This window comes from Lepidochelys olivacea, assembly GCF_965140295.1.
Source record: "Lepidochelys olivacea isolate rLepOli2 genome assembly, chromosome: 5".
NCBI classification, from domain to species: Eukaryota; Metazoa; Chordata; order Testudines; family Cheloniidae; genus Lepidochelys; species Lepidochelys olivacea.
This window is the reverse complement of record NC_140415.1, coordinates 1618900-1639220: the sequence shown is the minus strand read 5'-3', so window position 1 is coordinate 1639220 and position 20321 is coordinate 1618900. Positions and strand designations below refer to the sequence as shown.

At 52.4% G+C, this 20321-nt stretch overlaps 1 protein-coding gene across 1 annotated transcript in view; it reads left to right on the top strand.

The window, feature by feature from the left end:
- The window catches only part of LOC311521354 (receptor-type tyrosine-protein phosphatase T-like), a 97883-nt gene that overhangs the window by 24519 nt on the left and 53043 nt on the right, over nucleotides 1-20321 (top strand). Inside the window, exons 5-7 of the mRNA XM_084629633.1 lie at nucleotides 573-755; nucleotides 1171-1359; nucleotides 2717-2896. Of these exons, the coding sequence (XP_084485759.1) occupies nucleotides 573-755; nucleotides 1171-1359; nucleotides 2717-2896 (552 nt within the window). The remainder of the gene's footprint in view (nucleotides 1-572; nucleotides 756-1170; nucleotides 1360-2716; nucleotides 2897-20321) is intronic.

Sequence of the window (20321 nt, the reverse complement as noted above, 5' to 3'; positions counted from 1 at the left end):
TCCCTCGGACACGATGGGGTGGGGCCATTTCTGGTGCAACCTTTTAACAGTGAGGGTCATTCCCCAGGGGAACAGCTGCCCCAGGGACAGGGTGGAGTCTCTGACACATGGAGCCACATGGAGCGTTTACATCGAGGGTGGCTGCTGCCTTTCTAAAGATTTGCTCTCATTCAGCCACCAGTTACTGAGTGCTACAGAGTCGCTGGCAGAAGGGGAGAAGATCTCCCCTGCAGGGACCCCAGGGCGGGTTTCTGGCCTGGGCTAGGCAATAGGTCAGACAGGATGGTCAGAATGGCCTTGACACCCAGGGAAATATGTTCTCCCCCCACGACTCAGTGGGGCTGACTCGCCTGCACTCACCCTCACTCGCTCCACCCCACTGAGGCCCTGAGCAATGTGAATCCTGTGGAGAGAAATGGGGTAGATAGACCTGATCACAGAGGAGCTGATCCCGGCAACCCCTACTATAGTGTGGGTGCCCAGCGTGGCTCAAGATCGGGCCCATGATGGCTGGGGAAAGCCGCATGATTCAATAACCCTCAAGAGTCTCCCCTTATTTCTTTGATACGCAGCAAAATGTGAAATACCAAAACGCTGGGACTCCAGATTGCAGTTTTCCCCCAAGGGGCAGTTCTACTGCCCGGGTGAATCGGTGACACTGAGCTGCTCTGAGGGGTATCGGCCATCACCACTTGTGATCGAATGTGTCAGAAATGGGAGCCTGTCTGTCTGGAGTGAGACACCCACCTGCCAGGGTAAGTGTGAGACCCCCCCGAGTCACTGCGGTCACAGGGGCCGGGCCAGCAGCCAGACTCTCTGTGACACTTTGGTATCTCCGGAGCCAGGTGGAAGCTCGCCCCATAAACCCTCTGGTTCATTTTGGCCTCTCAGCCTCTAGTATGGGGACCCTAAATCCCGCTGGAATTGCAGGGGGCCTCAGTCAGACCCCCCCCGCCCCGCCCGCAGGCCAATAATGAAGGGCAGGATCAGCCCAGAGACTCCCTGTCACCAGTGTGTCCATCTTCCTCGCTTCTCCCCCAGCCCTTTGCTGTGCTGGTTTCTCCAGGGCTCCCTTTGGCTCAGCTCTGCCACGGGATCACCCAGTGGCAGCCAGCTGCACCTTTCACCAGAACAGGATTTGCCAAGACTCAGACATTTGTTTCCCTCAAGGGGTTTGTCCGACGGCAGGAAACTGGCCCCCGTCGGTCTCTGCTGCCTCCGCACAGACAGAGTTTGTTGTTGGCGAGAAGCTTTTGGTGACCTGTCGCCAGGAGCAGTACGAGGGGCGCCCGGCTTGGATGCAGTGTACGGAGACGGCTGGGCGCGTGGAGTGGGACACGAGCAATGTGAGCTGTGTGGGTGAGTTCTGCACAGACGGGCTGCAGGATCCAAACCCTGTGACACCAGGAGCCTCCAAGGAGGCCCCGCGACTTCCTGGGGGCGTATTTATGTCTTGAGTGTTCAGCTCAGACCTTCTGAAGGGTGTGAAGTGACAGTGACAGCGAGTGTGTGGGGCAAAGCAGCCTGCGTGGGGGGAGTGTGGTGAGGTTATAGGCCTGTGTTGGAGGGGTGTGAGGGGATGTCTGTGGGGTGTATTTGTGTGTGTGTGGGGGGGGGGGGTTGTGTGGCCAAGTATTACAGGGGGGCGTCTATGGGGTTGTGTATAGGGTGTCGGGGGGTGTTCTTGTGTGTATAGGGGTTTGAGGACGTATCACAGGGGTCGGCAACCTTTCAGAGGTGGTGTGCCGTGCCTTCATGTATTCACTCTAATTTAAGGTTTCACGTGCCAGTCAGACATGTTAACATTTTTAGAAGGTCTCTCTCTAGAAGTCTATAATGTATAACTCAACTATTGTTGTATGTAAAGTAAATAAGGTTTTAAAAATGTTTAAGAAGCTTCATTTAAAACTAAATTAAAATGCAGAGCCCCCCGGACCGGTGGCCAGGACCCAGGCAGAGTGAGTGCCACTGAAGATCAGCTCGCATGCCGCCCTTGGCACCCGTGCCATAGGTTGCCAACCCTGATATATCAGGTGTCTGTAATGGTGTGGGAGACGTGTGTTAGCTAGTAACGGTGTGTATTGCTGTGTCTGTGGGATGTAGGAGGTGTTAGGGTGTGTCACTGTGCATCAGGGCATAGGCATCGACTTCCTCAGTTCCCTGGGGGGGTGCTTGACCCCTGCTCTGCCCTAGTCCCCACCCCCACTCCACCGCTTCCCCCATACCCCCACCCCTGCCCTGCCTCTTCCTGCCCCCGCTGCACCCCTCCCCCGGCTCTTCCAGCGCCTGCTCCTTCCCCTCCCCCGCAGGGCCTCCTGCACACCGCTGAACAGCGGATAGCGGCGGGCGGGAGGCGCTGTGGGGGAGGGAGAGGGGCTGATCCACGGGGATGTCGGTGGGTGCTGAGCAGCCCCAGAGCGCCCACGGAGTCGGCGCCTGCACGTGAGGGTGCGTATCAGTGTGTGGGGATGTTGGCGCCTGTACGTGAGGGTGCATATCAATGTGTGGGTTCATGGGTAAGGCCTGTTGTGATTATTTATTTGTATTACCAGTCGTCCTTAGGAACCCCAGCCATGGCCCAGGACCCCCTGGCGCTCGGTGCTGTACAAACGCTGGACAGACAGACAGCTCCTTGCGGCAGGGACTGACAGTCTAATGTGGGGACTGGAATCTCGCCTTTTTCTACTGACACCAAACCTGATTGTTCTCCCAACAGAAAAGTGCCCCAAACCCAGCTGGGCCTCAGCTCTGCGGTTCGAACCAGACAAGATGTATTATAGCAGGGAGGAACCAGTGACCCTGAGCTGCCCTGAGGGGTTTGAGCCCTCGCATCCCGTGATCACATGTACCGGACAGGGGAACCGGAGCATCTGGAATGAGATTGCTGCCTGCCTGGGTAAGTGTGGGCCCCCTACGTGGGTCACCGTGATTCCAAGGGCCTGGACTGGTGCCGGATGCTCCGTGACCCTTCGATACTGTAGGGAGGAAGGAATTGCTGTCCCAGATCAGAGCAATGGTCCAGCTCAGGCATTCGGGGATGTGCCGTACAGGGCCCGAGGCAGATAGACAGAGCTCAGGGGGCAGGGGAGTCTGTTCTACTGAGACTCCTAGAGCTGCCCCCAGGAGCCGGAGCTGCAGCCTCTGTCACTGTGCCAGTCCCTCGGACACGATGGGGTGGGGCCATTTCTGGTGCAACCTTTTAACAGTGAGGGTCATTCCCCAGGGGAACAGCTGCCCCAGGGACAGGGTGGAGTCTCTGACACATGGAGCGTTTACATCAAGGGTGGCTGCTGCCTTTCTAAAGATTCGCTCTCATTCAGCCACCAGTTACTGAGTGCTACAGAGTCGCTGGCAGAAGAGGAGAAGATCCCCCCTGCAGGGACCCCGGGGCGGGTCTCTGGCCTGGGCTAGGCAATAGGTCAGACGGGATGGTCAGAATGGGCCCTTCTGGCCTTGATACCTATTGTTGCTGGCACAGAGTGCCCGAGGCAAGCAGCAGCTGGGTTTGTTGCCCGGTGTGCGTCGTGCCAATGACCACAACGGGGTGGAGAAGCAGAGAGATTTATTTGAAGCTTTAAATAGGGCGCAGGGAGACTGAGCTGTTTTAAATTTTGCAGCTCTGAATGCAGATTATGGTATACGTTTATATTTTTGCTTATTTTATTATATAAGCTTATGCAATTAATTATTTGTTGTCCTGTACAATACCGTAGCCAATTAGCTAAAGCAGCCAGTTGTGTTTTTTTTTTAGTAGCATTGCCCGAGCCTTGCCTTATTTGGGTTTATTTGTTACTAGTTTTTGCGAAACATTTTTGCCTTATCTATACGTTTCCCAGGCCGAAGCTGGCCTTGGCTAGCGAGCCATGTGCAGACCTGTCTGTTTGTGTGCTAGCTTCCTCAGAGTTGGGCAGGGTCACCGAAAGTTCAAGCAGCAGAGGGGCTTCAGTTTGCCTGGGCCTAGAGCAAGAGGGCTTCACTGACACTCGTGGTTTTTTATTTTTCCGAGTTACCTAGAGTAGTGCCCAGTGTCACCAGCAACTCCCTTTTCTGAGAACACTTAACAAGCTTGCAACTGAGTTTTTTTATATTTTAAGGACAATAAGTGATTAAGTGCTGAGGAGTTAGAATCCTAAGCAAGAGCATATAATGGGTTTTTTGTGGAGTGGGAGGCAGATATTTTATATATGAGTGCTTTATAATAGGCAAGCACGAGGAGAATGATAATACACAGCACAGCATTTGTGAGCAGAAGACGAACAATGCCTTCCCCCAGGTCAGGCAGCCATTTTTAGAGTGAGTCAAAAAGAGTGGGCTCTTTTTTGGGGGCTTTTTATTGGTTAAGGGCCTGTTCAGCTGACAGGATGTGCTTGTTAATATTTTGTGCATTTTTTGGGACATACGTACAGCATTTATTTTTAATCAGGGCACACACTTTGCCCTGTGCAGCTAGAAGGTAATTTAAGGCCTGGCAGTTTTGCAGGGACAGCAACCGGAATTGGTAAAGCTCTGAATTAAGGCTTTTTTTTATGGCTAAGGTATTATTGGCAAACTTAGTGAGAAATACAGAAAGCTGACGATAGCGGTTGGCCAATTTACCTATTCCATAGCCTGGGATAAGAATTATACTGAATTTGTCCCCTTCACTAATGGGTACAGGGGTGGCATACAGAGACCGCCGATGCCGGGGACGGCCAGACAGGAGTTGGGTCATGACCCAAAGGGGAGGGATAAGGTATCCCACATAACAGCTTTCATGCCAGTGGTGGGGTAGCCATTTATAGGCAGAGTTACTACAGATATAAAAGGACTGGCTGTTGGCCACCTGGCCATTAAGACCCGCTTTGATTTGAGAGGCCAGAGAGGGAGGATAATATATTTGTTTTATTTTTTGGTTTTAGGCCATTTTATTGTACAGGGGAATAGTAACATTGTTACTAGAGGAGAGATAAAATTGACAGGTGCTGTTTTTAGCAAACCAGGTATGGTTAGCAGTGGCTTCCTGGCATTTATAAAGGAGACTTAAGGGGATGGAGCGTAGTTGGATGGGAGGGGGTTATGGGTCGAATTTCAGTAGGGTTTTTAGGGATTAATGTTGCTGCTAAACTTGGCCTTTTTAGAACAGTTTTTTATTAAGGTGGGCTGCGTTTGCAACTGAGTGGCGTTTGCTTTTATTTATTTGTTATAGAGGTTTGACCAGTTGTGGGGGGGGGTCACCCTTCATGGGAAGCTGGCCACATGGTAGGGGATCTGGGAACATATTTAGCAGTTGGAAAGATTAAATTTCCGGGCAAAGGCTATTTTGAGGCCTTTATAGATATTTATATTTAGATTAATGTTTTTTTTTTTTTTTAGAGAGAGAGATATGGGGACTACTAGGCAAATGACATTTACTATGAGGGACCTTATGCCCTTGTAGTCCTGCCCCCCCCCCGGTGCTTATGTTTTTTTAAATAATAATTTGAGTTTAAGATTGTCGGAGGGTGACGTGGTGATGGGCTGGACGGTTCACTGTTCCGCTGGGGAAGCAGTAGGCACCGTGTTCAGGCGAGAGTGATGGATTCAGTTTTTGTGGTTTTTGACCTTTGCCGCCGTGTGGGAAACCAGCAGGACGGTGTGGGGTCCCTTTTACCTTTTTTGGAGAGGCTTGTTTTTTTAGGTATGAACAAGCAGGGAGTTACCTGGCTGCAAGGAGTGGACAGGGGCATCCAATGGAAGAGGCTGGAAGTCTTTGATATACCTGTGGAGAGAAGAGAGAACAGCAGACAGAGAGCACATATACTGAGACAAAAAAAACACACTTTATTTTTTATTTTTTTGTTAGAACCGGTGTCCCATTTATAGGCCGTGCCCTTTTAAACATAATTTTAAAGGGACTAAGCCCTAGTTTACCCTTTGGGAGAGCGCGGACGCGGAGCAGGACAAGGGGTAGAGCATTGGGCCATCGCAGGGGGGCTTTTTAGCGCACTTTTGAGAGGTGTTGCTTAAGGGTTTGATTGGTACGCTTTACTACACCGCTGGCCTGCGGTCTTTAGGCTGTGTGGAGTTTCCAGGGTATCTGTAAGGCATTTGAGATATTTTGAACGATTTTTGATGTGAAGTGCGTCTCATTGTTAGATTTTATTTATTGGGGGAGTCTGAAGCGGGAAATAATTTTCTTAATGAACTTGAGGGCCACTGTTTTGGCAGTGCAATTACGGCATGGGAAGGCTTCACGCCATCCGCTAAATTGGTTTACCAAGACGAGGAGATATTTGAACCCTTGAGTTCGGGGAAACTCAGTAAAATTTATTTGCTACACCAGTTCAGGGCCTGGAGTGGGTTTCAGGGTAGCTGGTGTTATTGGATGTCCTGGCCGGGGGTTATTCTTTTGGCAGACTAAACAGTCAGCTTGTATTTGGGTAGCCAGGGGTCGGAGTCCAGAAGTCAAGAAGTATTTTTTTATTAGCTGGATAAGGGCCTTCCTGCCGGCGTGAGTGGTTTGGTGTAGCTGCTGCAGTACTGGCCGGATCAAGCCCTTCAGTAGGAGGATCTTCCCTTCCGGGGAATGAAGCCATTTTTTTTTTTTTTTGAAGACTGAGTTTGTTAGCTAGTTTTTTTTTTGTTTTTTTTTAGAGTACCGAGGGGTTGGAAGCTCCCCCACTGATGGGATGAGGGTATGCCTGTGGGCATCCTCAGCTTCCGATGGAGTCAAGGTGGTGGCATGCTTGGCTTTTCTATCCGCCCTGGCATTGCCCCTGGCCACGTCTTCATTTTTCCTTTGATGGGCTTTACAGTGCACCACCGCTACTTCCGAGGGGAGTTGTACGGCTTTTAGGAGCCGGAGAATTTGGGGCCCGTACTTGACTGGGGAGCCTTGGGCCGTTAGCATTCCCCTTTGCTTTTACAGGCCAGCATGAGCATGCAGTACCCCAAAAGCATACTTTGAATTGGTGAAAATGTTGACCCACTTCCCCTTTGACAGTTCGAGTGCACGGGTCAGGGCTACTAGCTCAGCCAGCTGGGCAGAGGTCCCGGTGGGCAACCTCTCGGCCTCTACGGTATCATGGAGGGTTACGACAGCATAACCCGCCCTGCTTTGCCTTTTTATGACAATGCTGCTACTATTAGTTTACCACTCAGAATTCGCATTTGGGAGCGGCTGATCCTTTAGGTCCCGGCGGCTGGAGTATTGGGCATCTATGATTTTTAAACAGTTGTGTTCTTGTTCCTCTGTTTCTGGCAAGAGGGTGGCTGGGTTAAGGGAGGAGCAAGACTGCAGGGTGACCTCGGGGTTCTCTAACAGCTTAGCCTGATACCGAGCAATCCGAGCCTGGGTGAGCCAGAGCCCACCCTTTGTGTTTAGCAGGGCTCAGACCATATGGGGAGTATAGATTTGCATCATCTTTTTTGATGTTAGCTTTTTAGCTTTTTTTAGTACTAGGGCAGTAGCTGCAACCGCCCGTAAACATGCCGGGCAACCCTTTGCAACCTGATCCAGTTGTTTGGAAAAATAAGCCACGGGACGTTTCCAGGTCCCCAACAACTGGGTTAGCACTTCCAGGGCTATCCCTTTTTGTTTATGTATATACAATTGAAATGGCTTAGAGAGATCCGGCAGACCCAGGGCTGGAGCTTTTATTAGCTTCCTTTTTCAGGTCTCTGCCGTGCCTCCTCCCTTGCCTTAGCTGTAACCTGATTCCGCTCCACCTTAGACAACAAGGTTTTTAGGAGGATATTACAGTTGTCCCAATCCGGCTTGTGACTACTGAGGCACCCCTCAAAGGCTGAAATAAAGCGGCTTGGGTTCGTTGAGAATTTTCCAGCCTGTGTTTTAAAAGCTGCTAAGTTTATTGGATTGAAGGGCACATGGGTGTAAACTTGCACGGTGGTAGCCTGGCGTCCGTCTGCCCCTGGGCGAGCCACAACAGTCTTGAAAAAAGAAAAGGAGTACTTGTGGCACCTTAGAGACTAACCAATTTATTTGAGCATAAGCTTTCGTGAGCTACAGCTCACTTCATCAGATGCATTCAGTGGAAAATATAGTGAGGAGATTTATATACACACAGAACATGAAAAAATGGGTGAGGCTGGTTCACCTGCACATCTACCAATGTGATCTATGCCATCATGTGCCAGCAATGCCCCTCTGCCATGTACATTGGGCAAACTGGACAGTCTCTACGTAAAAGAATAAATGGACACAAATCAGATGTCAAGAATTATAACATTCATAAACCAGTCGGAGAACACTTCAATCTCTCTGGTCACTCGATTTCTGACCTAAAAGAGGCTATTCTTCAACAAAAAGACTTCAGAAACAGACTCCAACGAGAGACTGCTGAATTGGAATTAATTTGCAAATTGGATACAATTAACTTAGGCTTGAATAGAGACTGGGAGTGGTTGAGTCATTATACAAAGTAAAACTATTTCCCCTTGTTTATTCCTCTCCCTCCCCCCCCCCCCACTGTTCCTTAGACGTTCTTGTTAACTGCTGGAAATAGCCCACCTTGATTATCACTATAAAAGGTTTTCTTCCCCCCCCCACTCTCCTGCTGGTAATAGCTCATCTTAAGTGATCACTCTCCTTACAGTGTGCATGATAAAACATGAAAAAATGGGTGTTTATGTGTATATAAATCTCCCCACTGTATTTTCCACTGAATGCATCCGATGAAGTGAGCTGTAGCTCACGAAAGCTTATGCTCAAATAAATTGGTTAGTCTCTAAGGTGCCACAAGTACTCCTTTTCTTTTTGCGAATACAGACTAACACGGCTGCTACTCTGACAACAGTCTTGGTAATTAAAGGATAGAGTCCCACTGAGGGGGCAATCTCTGTAACCTGAGGCCTCCTACCCTTATAAGGTGGGGGTGTGGGGGCCGAAGGGGACACCGAATCTGCCATTACAACATTGGGGGGTGTCAAGGTTCCTCCCCCACTCTGAACGCTAGGGTACAGATGTGGGGACCTGCATGAAAACCTCCTAAGCTTATCTTTACCAGCTTAGGTCAAAACTTCCCCAAGGTACAAAATATTCCACCCTTTGTCCTTGGATTGGCCGCTACCACCACCAAACAAATACTGGTTACTGGGGAAGAGCTGTTTGGAAACGTCTTTCCCCTCAAATACTTCCCAAAACCTTGCACCCCACTTCCTGGACAAGGTTTGGTAAAAAGCCTCACCAATTTGCATAGGTGACCACAGACCCAAACCCTTGGATCTGAGAACAATGAAAAAGCATTCAGTTTTCTTACAAGAAGACTTTTAATAGAAATAGGAGTAAATAGAAGTAAAGAAATCCCCTCTGTAAAATCAGGATGGTAGATACCTTACAGGGTAATTAGATTCAAAACATAGAGAATCCCTCTAGGCAAAACCTCAAGTTACAAAAAAGATACACAGACAGAAATAGTTATTCTATTCAGCACAATTCTTTTCTCAGCCATTTAAAGAAATCATAATCTAACGCATACCTAGCTAGATTACTTACTAAAAGTTCTAAGACTCCATTCCTGTTCTATCCCCGACAAAAGCAGCATATAGACAGACAGAGACCCTTTGTTTCTCTCCCTCCTCCCAGCTTTTGAAAGTATCTTGTCTCCTCATTGGTCATTTTGGCCAGGTGCCAGCGAGGTTACCTTTAGCTTCTTAACCCTTTACAGGTGAGAGGAGTTTTCCTCTGGCCAGGAGGGATTTTAAAGGGGTTTACCCTTCCCTTTATATTTATGACAGGGGGGTTCTGGGGGCTAACATTAGCTACTACTGGTCCTGTTGGAGTTAAATTACAGCTCTGTAGAATGTCTGTTTTATTTTTTAAAGCCATAAATGCTTGTGCATACAGATGTTTATTCCATTTAGTTGTTTGCTGACAAAACAGAACTAATTGGAGGATCGTATTATACTTGATTGACCCTCCCGATGGCCACCATTCCTGGTCCTTTAGCTGATATTGAGGCCAGTTTACTGTACAAAACCTTTTTAATTTGCTTTTTGTTATTGGATTTGATTTAAACACTTTTTAGTTTGCTAGAATGCATTCTAGGGGCGTGCACTGTGCCCTGCCTATAGTACTCTGTCCCTGTCCCATATTTCCGGATGACTTTGGGCATCCCCAGGTCTTAACAAAGAAAGTCCAGACCACTGGACTGTTCCTACCTTTTTCAAGGGACCGGTTCCTCACCATCGCCTGCAGTTGCTTCTCCACTATAGGGGTGCATTGCACCGTTGTGCCCTCCGGGGTCAAGCAAATCGCATCTCCTCCGAGGCCTCCCGATGAACTCACCGGTGCGAGCTGGGCGTCGGTTGTCGCTGCAATCCATTGACCGCCAGGAGGGGTCAGGGCAAGGCTAAATAGCAGCCTCGAGTCCCTTCGTGGTCGCCAAGAACTGTTGCCGGCACAAAGTGCCCGAGGCAAGCAAAAGCTGAGTTTGTTGCCCGGTGTGCGTCGCGCCAATGACCACAACAGGGTGGAGAAGCAGAGAGATTTATTTGAAGCTTTAAATAGGGCGCAGGGAGACTGAGCTGTCTCAAATCCTGCAGCCCCGAATGCAGATTACAGTATACATTTATACCTTTGCTTATTTTATTACATAAGCTTATCCAACTAATTGCCTGTTGCCCCGTACAATACCGTAGCCAATTAGCTAAAGCAGTCAGTTGTGTTTTTTTTTAGTAGCATTGCCCGAGCCTTGCCTCATTTGGGTTTATTTGTTACTAGTTTTTGCGAAACATTTTTGCCTTATTTATATGTTTTTTAGGCCGAAGCTGGCCTTGGCTAGCGAGCCGTGTGCAAACCTGTCTGTTTGTGTGACACTTGACACTTGTGGTTTTTTATTTTTCCGAGTTACCTAGAGTAGTGCCCAGTGTCACTACCTACAGGAGACTCTGTCACTACCTACAGAGAGAATCCTGCAGCCGCAGCCCAGACCAGCACTGATTTCTCTGTCGCAGCATCATAGAAATGTGGGGCTGTAAGGGACCTCGAGAGGCCATTTAGTACAGCCCCCTGTGCTGAGGCAGGGCCAAGTAACCCTGGACCAGCCCTGACAGGGGTTTGTCCAACCTGGTCTTAAAAACCGCCAGTGAGGGTGATCTCACACCCTCCCTTGGAAGCCTGTTCCAGAGCTTAACTGCCCTGAGAGTTAGAAAGTTTTTCCTGATAGCTAACCGAAATCTTCCTTCCTGCAGGTTACATCCATGACTTCCTGTCCTACCTCCCGTGGCCATGGAGAACACTTGATCACTGTCCTCTTTCTAACAGCCCTTAGCATATCTGAAGGCTGTTACCAGGTCCCCCCCAGTCTCCTTTCCTGAAGAATAGCCATGCCCAGTATTTTGACCTCCTCGCAGGTCAGGTTCTCTAACCCTTTATCGGTTTGTTGCTCTCCTCTGGACTCCCTCCAACTTGTGCACATCTTTTCTGAAAGGAAACTGCAAACTTTGCCACCTCACTGTTTACTCCTTTCTCCAGATCATTGAGGAGTATGTTGACTAGGACTGGGCCCAGTACAGACCCCTGGGGGACACCACTATTTACCTCTCTCCCTTCTGAAAACAGACCATTTATTCCGACCCTTTGTTTCCTATCTTTTAACTGGAGTGCCTGGGAATGCTTTCAGGATCATCTAACGATCTTTCATTTGATTTAATGACAAGCTGTCACGGAGTGTGGGGGAGTCTGGGCCCTGCACCCCTCTTCCTGGGATTCACCGTGACTCTCAGCCAGCCAGTAAAACAGCAGGTTTATTGGACAATAGGAACACAGTCTAAAAGAGAGCTTGTGGGTACAATCAGGACCCCTCAGTCAAGTCCTTCTGGGGGGCAGGGAGCTTAGACCCCAGCCCTGGGGTTTCCTGCGTCCCGTTCCACCACCCAGCATCAAAACTGAAACCAACCCCCCTCCCCCCGCCCCAGCAGGCTCCCTCCTGCAGCCTTTGTCCAGTTTTCCGGGCAGAGGTGTCACCTCCCCCTCCCCCTCCTGGCTCAGGTGACAGGCTCTCAGGTCTCCCATCCCCATGAAACTCCCCTGCCACATTCCCAGGTCAACACTCCCCCCTCCCTGCGGCGTCCCATCTCTCCCCCCTTCGAGACTGAACGGAGCGGGGTCACTCTGACCAGTGACCTGGGGAAGTTCAGGGCCCCCTCTCCGGGACAGCGCATCCGCTATCAGGTTGGCACTTCCCTTCACGTGGACCATGTCCATGTCGTAATCCTGCAGGAGCAGGCTCCACCTCAGGAGTTTGGCGTTGGCTCCTTTCATCTGGTGCAGCCAGGTCAGGGGAGAGTGGTCGGTGTACACGGTGAAGTGTCGCCCGAGGAGGTAGGGCTCTAGTTTCTTGAGGGCCCACACCATGGCCAGGCACTCCTTCTCGATGGCCGCGTAGTGTTGCTCCCAGGGTAGCAACTTCTTGCTCAGGTACACGATGGGGTGTCTCTCCCCCTTTTCATCCTCCTGCATTGACACCGCCCCCAGTCCCGTGTCGGAGGCGTCAGTGAACACCACAAAGGTCTTCTCAAAGTCTGGGTTTGCCAGAACCGGGCCACTGACCAGAGCCTCCTTCAGCGCCCGGAAAGCCTCCTGGCACTGCTCGGTCCAGACCACCTTGTCTGGCTTCCGCTTCTTGCATAGCTCGGTGATGGGGGTGGCTATGGCGCAAAAGCGGGGCACAAACCTTCGGTAGTATCCTGCCATCCCAATAAAGGCTTGGACCTGCTTTTTGGTGTGGGGAGCGGGCCAGTCTCTGATCACCTCCACCTTGGCTGGTTCCGGCTTTAGATGGCCGCTCCCCACCCGATGGCCCAGGTAAGATACTTCCGCCATCCTCACCTTGCACTTCTCAGCTTTTATGGTAAGCCCAGCCCCCTGGAGTCGGTCCAGCACTTGTCTAACCTGGGACACGTGGTCCTCCCAGGTCTGGCTAAACACACAGATGTCATCAATATACGCCACGGCAAAACTCTCCATCCCCTTCAGTAGCTGATCCACCAGGCGCTAGAAGGTGGCCGGCTCTCCCTTGAGGCCGAAAGGCAGGGTCAGGAACTCCTAGAGCCCCAGAGGGGTGATAAAGGCCGATTTCAGCTGGGCATCTGCATCCAGCGGCACTTGCCAGTAGCCCTTTGTAAGGTCCATGGTGCTTTTTGGTGTGGGGAGCAGGCCAGTCTCTGATCACCTCCACCTTAGCTGGTTCCGGCTTTAGGCGGCCGCTCCCCACCTGATGGCCCAGGTAAGATACTTCCGCCATCCCCACCTTGCACTTCTCTGTTTTTACAGTCAGCCCAGCCCCGTGGAGTTGGTCCAGCACTTGTCCAGCATGTCCCGGACCTCTCTTTCCAGGTCCTGAGCAGTTTTCCCTGTGACTCAGAAGGGGGAGCATCTTATCGGCAGGTGCAACCCTGTCTGCACCCGGTGAACAGTTAGATTAGTGCATCCAGGCTGGTTAGAAAACAGCTGTCGGTATGGATGCAGCACCCCCCTGATCTCAGCTTGCTGGGCAGGGGTTAGCTGATCCGAGAGGGGAATTGTTTCCAGGGGGGAACCAGCTCTGGTCCCAGGGAATAGATCTTCTAAAGGGTCATCTCCCTGCTCCTCCCAGTGTCCACACACGGCCAACACCACATTCCCCCTGGCATAATATGGCTTCATCGTATTCACATGGTACACCCGGCGGTGGTGCGCCCGGTTCGACAGCTCCACCACATATTTTACCTCATTGAGCTGCTTTACAACCTTGAAAGGGCCCTCCCAGGGCCTGTAGTTTGTTCTTTCTCACAGGGATGAGAACCATCACCTGATTCCCGGTGGCATAGGCACAGGCCCGCGCCGTGCAGTCATACCAGACCTTCTGCTTCTTCTGGGCTCTGGCCAGATTCTCCCTGGCCAGGCCCATGAGTTCAGCAAGTCTCTCTCGGAAGATCAGGACATACTCCACCACTGACTCTCCATCGGGAGTGGCCTTCCCCTCCCACTCGTCTCTCATCAGGTCCAGGGGGCCCCTCACCCTCCTTCCATATAACAGTTCGAAAGGCGAAAATCCGGTAGACTCCTGGGGCACCTCCCTGTACATGAACAGCAGGTGAGCTAAGTACTTGTCCCAATCCTGCGGGTGCTGGTTCATAAAGGTTTTCAGCATCATCTTTAGCGTCCCATTGAACCTCTCCACCAGCCCATTGGACTGGGGGTGATAAGCTGAGGCCCAGTCGTGCTGGACCCCACATTTCTCCCACAAGCACCGGAGCAGGGCCGACATGAAGTTGGAGCCTTGGTCTGTCAAGACTTCCTTGGGGAACCCCACTCGGCTGAAAATGGTCAGGAGCGCATCGGCCACGGTGTCTGCTTCAATGGAAGCTACGGGCACTGCCTCGGGGTAGCGGGTGGCAAAATCTACCACCACCAGAATGTATTTCTTCCCCGACCGGGTCGTCTTCCTGAGAGGCCCCACGATGTCCATGGCCACCTTCTGGAAAGGCTCCTCTATGATGGGCAAAGGTCTCAAAGCCGCTTTCCCCTTGTCCCAGGCCTTCCCCACCCTCTGACAGGGGTCACAGGATCGGCAATACTGCCGGACTGTGGTAAAGATCCCGGGCCAGTAAAAGTTCTGTAGCAACCTCTGCCGGGTGCGCCGGATTCCCTGGTGCCCTGCGAGGGGGATGTCATGGGCCAGGTACAGGAGCTTGCGGCAATACTTCTGGGGGACCACCAGCTGCCTCCTGATCCCACAGGACTCTACTTCCCTTGTGGGAGCCCATTCTCGGTACAGGAACCCCTTCTCCCACAGGAACCTCTCCTGGCAGCCTCTCCTCATGGTCCGTACCACCCTGAGGTCAGCCAGGTCCCTGAGCTTCCGCAAGGAGGGATCTTTCCTCAACTCGGCCTGGAACTCAGCGGCTGGGGAAGGGATGGGGACCGGTTCCCTCTCACTGGCCGGGTCTGAGGCCACAGCCTCTCTGAGCCGTGCCCCTCGGTGCTCCCTCCCCACCAGGGTAGGGTCCTGTGCCTCCGGTGTGGTACCCTACCCAAGGTCAGGGCGTAATGCCCGTCGCCGGCTCTAGCTACGGGTCACAACCAGGGCGCTCTGGGGGTTGCTTGGCCAGTCCTCTAGGTCTCCCCCCATCAAAACCTCAGTGGGCAAATGGAGGTGCACCCCCACGTCCTTGGGGCCCTCTTTGACCCCCCATTTCAGGTGTACCCTTGCCACGGGCACCTTAAATGGGGTCCCGCCCACCCCTGTCAGGGTCAGGTAGGTGTTGGGCACCACCCGATCTGGGGCCACCACCTCGGGCCGGGCCAGCGTCACCTCCGCGACTGTATCCCAGTATCCATTGACCTTCCTCCCATCCACCTCCAGGGGAACAAGGCACTCTCTCCGGAGGGACAGCCCCGCGCCCACCCTGTAAACCGAGCACCCTGAGTCCAGAGCCTCCAGCCCTCTGGCGGAGCTGGCCTGGGGTACTCTTCCCTCCTGAGCAGGTGGTAAACTGGCAGCCCCCCTTGCCTGTGTCATCTGCCCCTCACCCAGCTGGATCCCTACCCAGTTAACCCTGGGTAGGTTGGGTCTGCTCAGTCTGTCCCTGAGCCTGGGGCACTGGGTCCGTACGTGGTCTCTCTGGCCACAGTGATAGCAGCTCAGGTCACGTTGGTCCCCTCGAGCGGGTCGGACGGTCCTGACGCCAGGAGTTCCCCTTGGAAGGGGGTTCTCCCTATTTCCCCACTGGGAGGTCCCATGGTGACCCTCTCTCTGCATTGGGGGGGGCCTGTTCTTTTGGGACTCCTCCCTGCTACCCCCTGACCGACTGTTCACAAACTCGTCGGCCAGCTGCACTGCGTGCTGGGTGTTCTCTAGCTTTTTGTCCACCAGCCACAGCCTCAGGTCGGAAGAATCATAGAATCATAGAATATCAGGGTTGGAAGGGACCCCAGAAGGTCATCTAGTCCAACCCCCTGCTTGAAGCAGGACCAATTCCCAGTTAAATCATCCCAGCCAGGGCTTTGTCAAGCCTGACCTTAAAAACCTCTAAGGAAGGAGATTCTACCACCTCCCTAGGTAACGCATTCCAGTGTTTCACCACCCTCTTAGTGAAAAAGTTTTTCCTAATATCCAATCTAAACCTCCCCCACTGCAACTTGAGACCATTACTCCTAGTTCTGTCATCTGCTACCATTGAGAACAGTCTAGAGCCATCCTCTTTGGAACCCCCTTTCAGGTAGTTGAAAGCAGCTATCAAATCCCCCCTCATTCTTCTCTTCTGCAGGCTAAACAATCCCAGCTCCCTCAGCCTCTCCTCATAACTCATGTGTTCCAGACCCCTAATCATTTTTGTTGCCCTTTGCTGGACTCTCTCCAATCTATCCACATCCTTCCTGTAGTGTGGGGCCCAAAACTGGACCCAGTACTCCAGATGAGGCCTCACCAATGTCGAATAGAGGGGAACGATCACGTCCCTCGATCTGCTCGCTATGCCCCTACTTATACATCCCAAAATGCCATTGGCCTTCTTGGCAACAAGGGCACACTGCTGACTCATATCCAGCTTCTCGTCCACTGTCACCCCTAGGTCCTTTTCCACAGAACTGCTGCCTAGCCATTCGGTCCCTAGTCTGTAGCTGTGCATTGGGTTCTTCCGTCCTAAGTGCAGGACCCTGCACTTATCCTTATTGAACCTCATCAGATTTCTTTTGGCCCAATCCTCCAATTTGTCTAGGTCCTTCTGTATCCTATCCCTCCCCTCCAGCGTATCTACCACTCCTCCCAGTTTAGTATCATCCGCAAATTTGCTGAGAGTGCAATCCACACCATCCTCCAGATCATTTATGAAGATATTGAACAAAACCGGCCCCAGGACCGACCCTTGGGGCACTCCACTTGATACCGGCTGCCAACTAGACATGGAGCCATTGATCACTACCCGTTGAGCCTGAGAATCTAGCCAGCTTTCTACCCACCTTATAGTGCATTCATCCAGCCCATACTTGACCTAATCATACTGGAGCAACTGTGTGAACAGTGAAGGACACTGTTCACACAGTTGCTCCAGTATGATTAGGTCAAGCAGGTCCTCTTTTGCTTGGGCCCCAGCTGTCCACTTGCGGGCATACCCCTGCATCCGGTTGACCAGTTGTAGGTAGGTGACCTCAGGTGTTTTACGCTGACTCCGGAACCTTCTCTGGTACATCTCGGGGGTCAGCCCAAACTCACGGAGCAAGGCCCTTTTGAACAGTTCGTAGTCCCCTGCCTCTGCCCCTGTCATTCGACTGTCCACCTCCACGGCTTTGGGGTCCAATAAGGGGGTGAGAAACTGGAGCCTGTCAGCAGGGTCAACCCTGTGCATCTCGCAGGCATTCTCAAAGGCCGTCAGGAAGCTATCTAAGTCCTCCCCCTCCTTCCGCTGGGCCAGGAAGCACTTATCAAAGCTCCTTGCAGTCTTGGGTCCCCCCTCACTCACCGCAGCCGGGGCCCCACTGCTCCTCAGCCTGGCCAGCTCCAGTTCATGCTGTCTTTGTTTCTCCTTCTCCTGACGTTCCCTCTCGTTCTGCTGCTCATGCTTATGTTGTTTTTCATGATCCTCCAGCTCCCTCATTTTCATCTCCCTCTCCCATTCCAGCCACATCCACTCCAGGGATGGGGAGCTCCGCCGGGAGGATCCCCCGCTGGCTGCCGGGGTCAAGGTGCCCTCAGTATTCACCGGGCTTCCCCCAACCCCTCCCCCAGGCCTAGGTAGGAACGGTCTTGGGATGTCCTCAGCAGCAGTCTGACCCCTCCCAGCTCGGTCAGGCCCCAGGGCCCACGCTGCGTCCGGGTCATCCAAGCGATCCCTCTCCTCCAACTGGGCAATCAGCTGTTCCTTGGTGGACCTCCCAATGCGCAGCCCCCTCTGCCTGCACAGCTCCACCAGGTCGCTCTTTAGGCGTTTAGCGTACATCTCCCTGCTGGCCACTCGCAGGCCGGGCAGCTTCCCACGGTTTCCAGGAAAAGCCCCTCGTGTGCCAGTCCTTCTTGAGGTCACCGACTCTTTGCCAGGGTCGAGCTGCAGACTCCTCCGCCCCTGGGACCGCTCGCTGCAATCCCCCGGGGAACCCTGTTAGTGCAAAAGTTCTTCTCTCTGGTCACACACTCCTAGGGGTTAACCGCCCCCAGAAACCATCTCTCTCTGAATTTTCAGCACGCCTGGTCCCCGTCAATCCCCCTTCGTTTTACTGCTCCCCAGTCACTTACTGAAGGAAGTGCCGTTCACGGGGTGCAGTAGATCCCACCGCTGTCACCAGTTGTCACGGAGTGTGGGGGAGTCTGAGCCCTGCATCCCCCTTCCTGGGATTCACTGAGACTCTCAGCCAGCGAGTAAAACAGAAGGTTTATTGGACAATAGGAACACAAACTAAAATAGAGCTTGTGGGTACAACCAGGACCCCTCAGTCAAGTCCTTCTGGGGGGCAGGGAGCTTAGACCCCAGCCCTGGGGTTCCCTGCGTTCCTCCACCCAACCCCAAACTGAAACTAAACTCCCCCACAGCAGGCCCCCTCCTGCAGCCTCTGTTCACATTCCTGGGCAGAGGTGTCACCTCCCCCTCCCCCTCCTGGCTCAGGTTACAGGCTCTCAGGTCTCCCATCCCCAGGGCACATTCCCAGGTCAACACTCCCCCCTCCCTGCTGAGTCACATCCTCACACCAGGTATTCCCCATTGTTTTGATTTTTCCTTCCCATTTCAAGTGTTTTGTCCTGTGTCACAGAGTGTGGGGGAGTCCAGGTCCTGCAGCCCTCTTCCTCGGATTCACGGAGACTCTCAGCCAGCCAGTAAAGTGGAAGGTTTATTGGACCACAGGAGCACAGTCCCAAACCAGAGCTTGTGGGTACAACCAGGACCCCTCAGTCAAGTCCTTCTGAGGGAGCAGGGAGCTTAGACCTCAGCCCTGGGGTTCCCTGCGTTCCACCACCCAGCACCCAACTGAAACTAACCCCCCCACCCCCAGCAGGCTCCCTCCTGCAGTTTTTGACCAGTTTCCCAGGCAGAGGTGTCACCTCCCCCTCCCCCTCCCCCTCCTGGCTCAGGTGACAGGCTCTCAGGTCTCCCAGTGAAACTCCCCTGCCACATTCCCAGGTCAACACTCCCCTCTCCCTTCTGCGTCTGCAGTTTCCACAGTATACATCCGATGAAGTGAGCTATAGCTCACGAAAGCTTATGCTCAAATAAATTGGTTAGTCTCTAAGGTGCCACAAGTCCTCCTTTTCTTTTTGCGAATACAGACTAACACGGCTGCTACTCTGAAACCTGTCTTTAGGAAATTTCATCTTGCTGGATTCACAGCAGTTTCCAATGTGCCAGCGTTGTTTTGAACTCTAATCCTGTCCTCCAAGGGCTTCCAACCCCTCCCGGCCTGGTGTCATTTACAAACTTTATAAACATACTTTCCACTCCATTATCCACGTCATTTATGAAAATATTGAGTAGTACCAGACCCAGGACTGACCCCACGGGACCCCACTAGATACAGCTTCCCAGTTTGACAGTGAACCATTGATAACTCCTCTTTGAGTATGCCCTTCCCACCTGTTCTGCACCCACCATATAATAACTTCATGTAGACCACGTTCCCCTAGTTTACAAATGAGACTGTCAGGTGGGACTGTAACAAAGCCTTACTAAATCCAAGATATATCAAGTCTACTGCTTCCCCCAGCTTTTGTAGGAAGAGAGCCTAAGAGATAAGCCTTTGTATCAGAGGCCTGGTATGAGGCCGGAGCTAAAGTAGTGGCCAAGCTTTGCTGATATGAAGCAAAGTTGGCAAAAGTCGGGCTGTGAGCAAACGCTAGGCTCTGCCTGCGATCAAGTTCACAGACTGCAGCAAGAATAGGGCTGATCTTGCAGAAACGCACATTCCTAAGACATGCTCGGCACAGCGCATTCACATAGACACGTTCCAGAAGTGTGGTACCAGAACATCCCAGGATCAAGGATGGTACAAAAATATTCCTCAAGGAGAACAGGAACACACTGACCCCATCCTCCTGGAGCTCTGTGAGATAATTGCTAACGGTTTGGAGACCGCTTCAGCCAGTTCCTTAGTTACCCCAGGGTGAATCATGCTGAGGTCCTAGGTGTGACGCAGCAGGGAGTGGGGCAGATTTGACCTGGGGATGTGGCAGGGGAGTTTCATTGGGATGGGAGGCTTCCCTTGAGGGAAGAAACCTGAGCCTGTAACCTGAGCCAGGAGGGGAGTTGGGGCGAGGTGACACCTTCTGCCCAGGAAACTGGACAAAAGCTGGAGGAGGAGCTGGGGGAAGGTTGGGGGAGATGGCTGGAGGGGTTTCCAGTTTTGGGGAGTTGGCTGGGGAAGCGGAGGGAGCCCC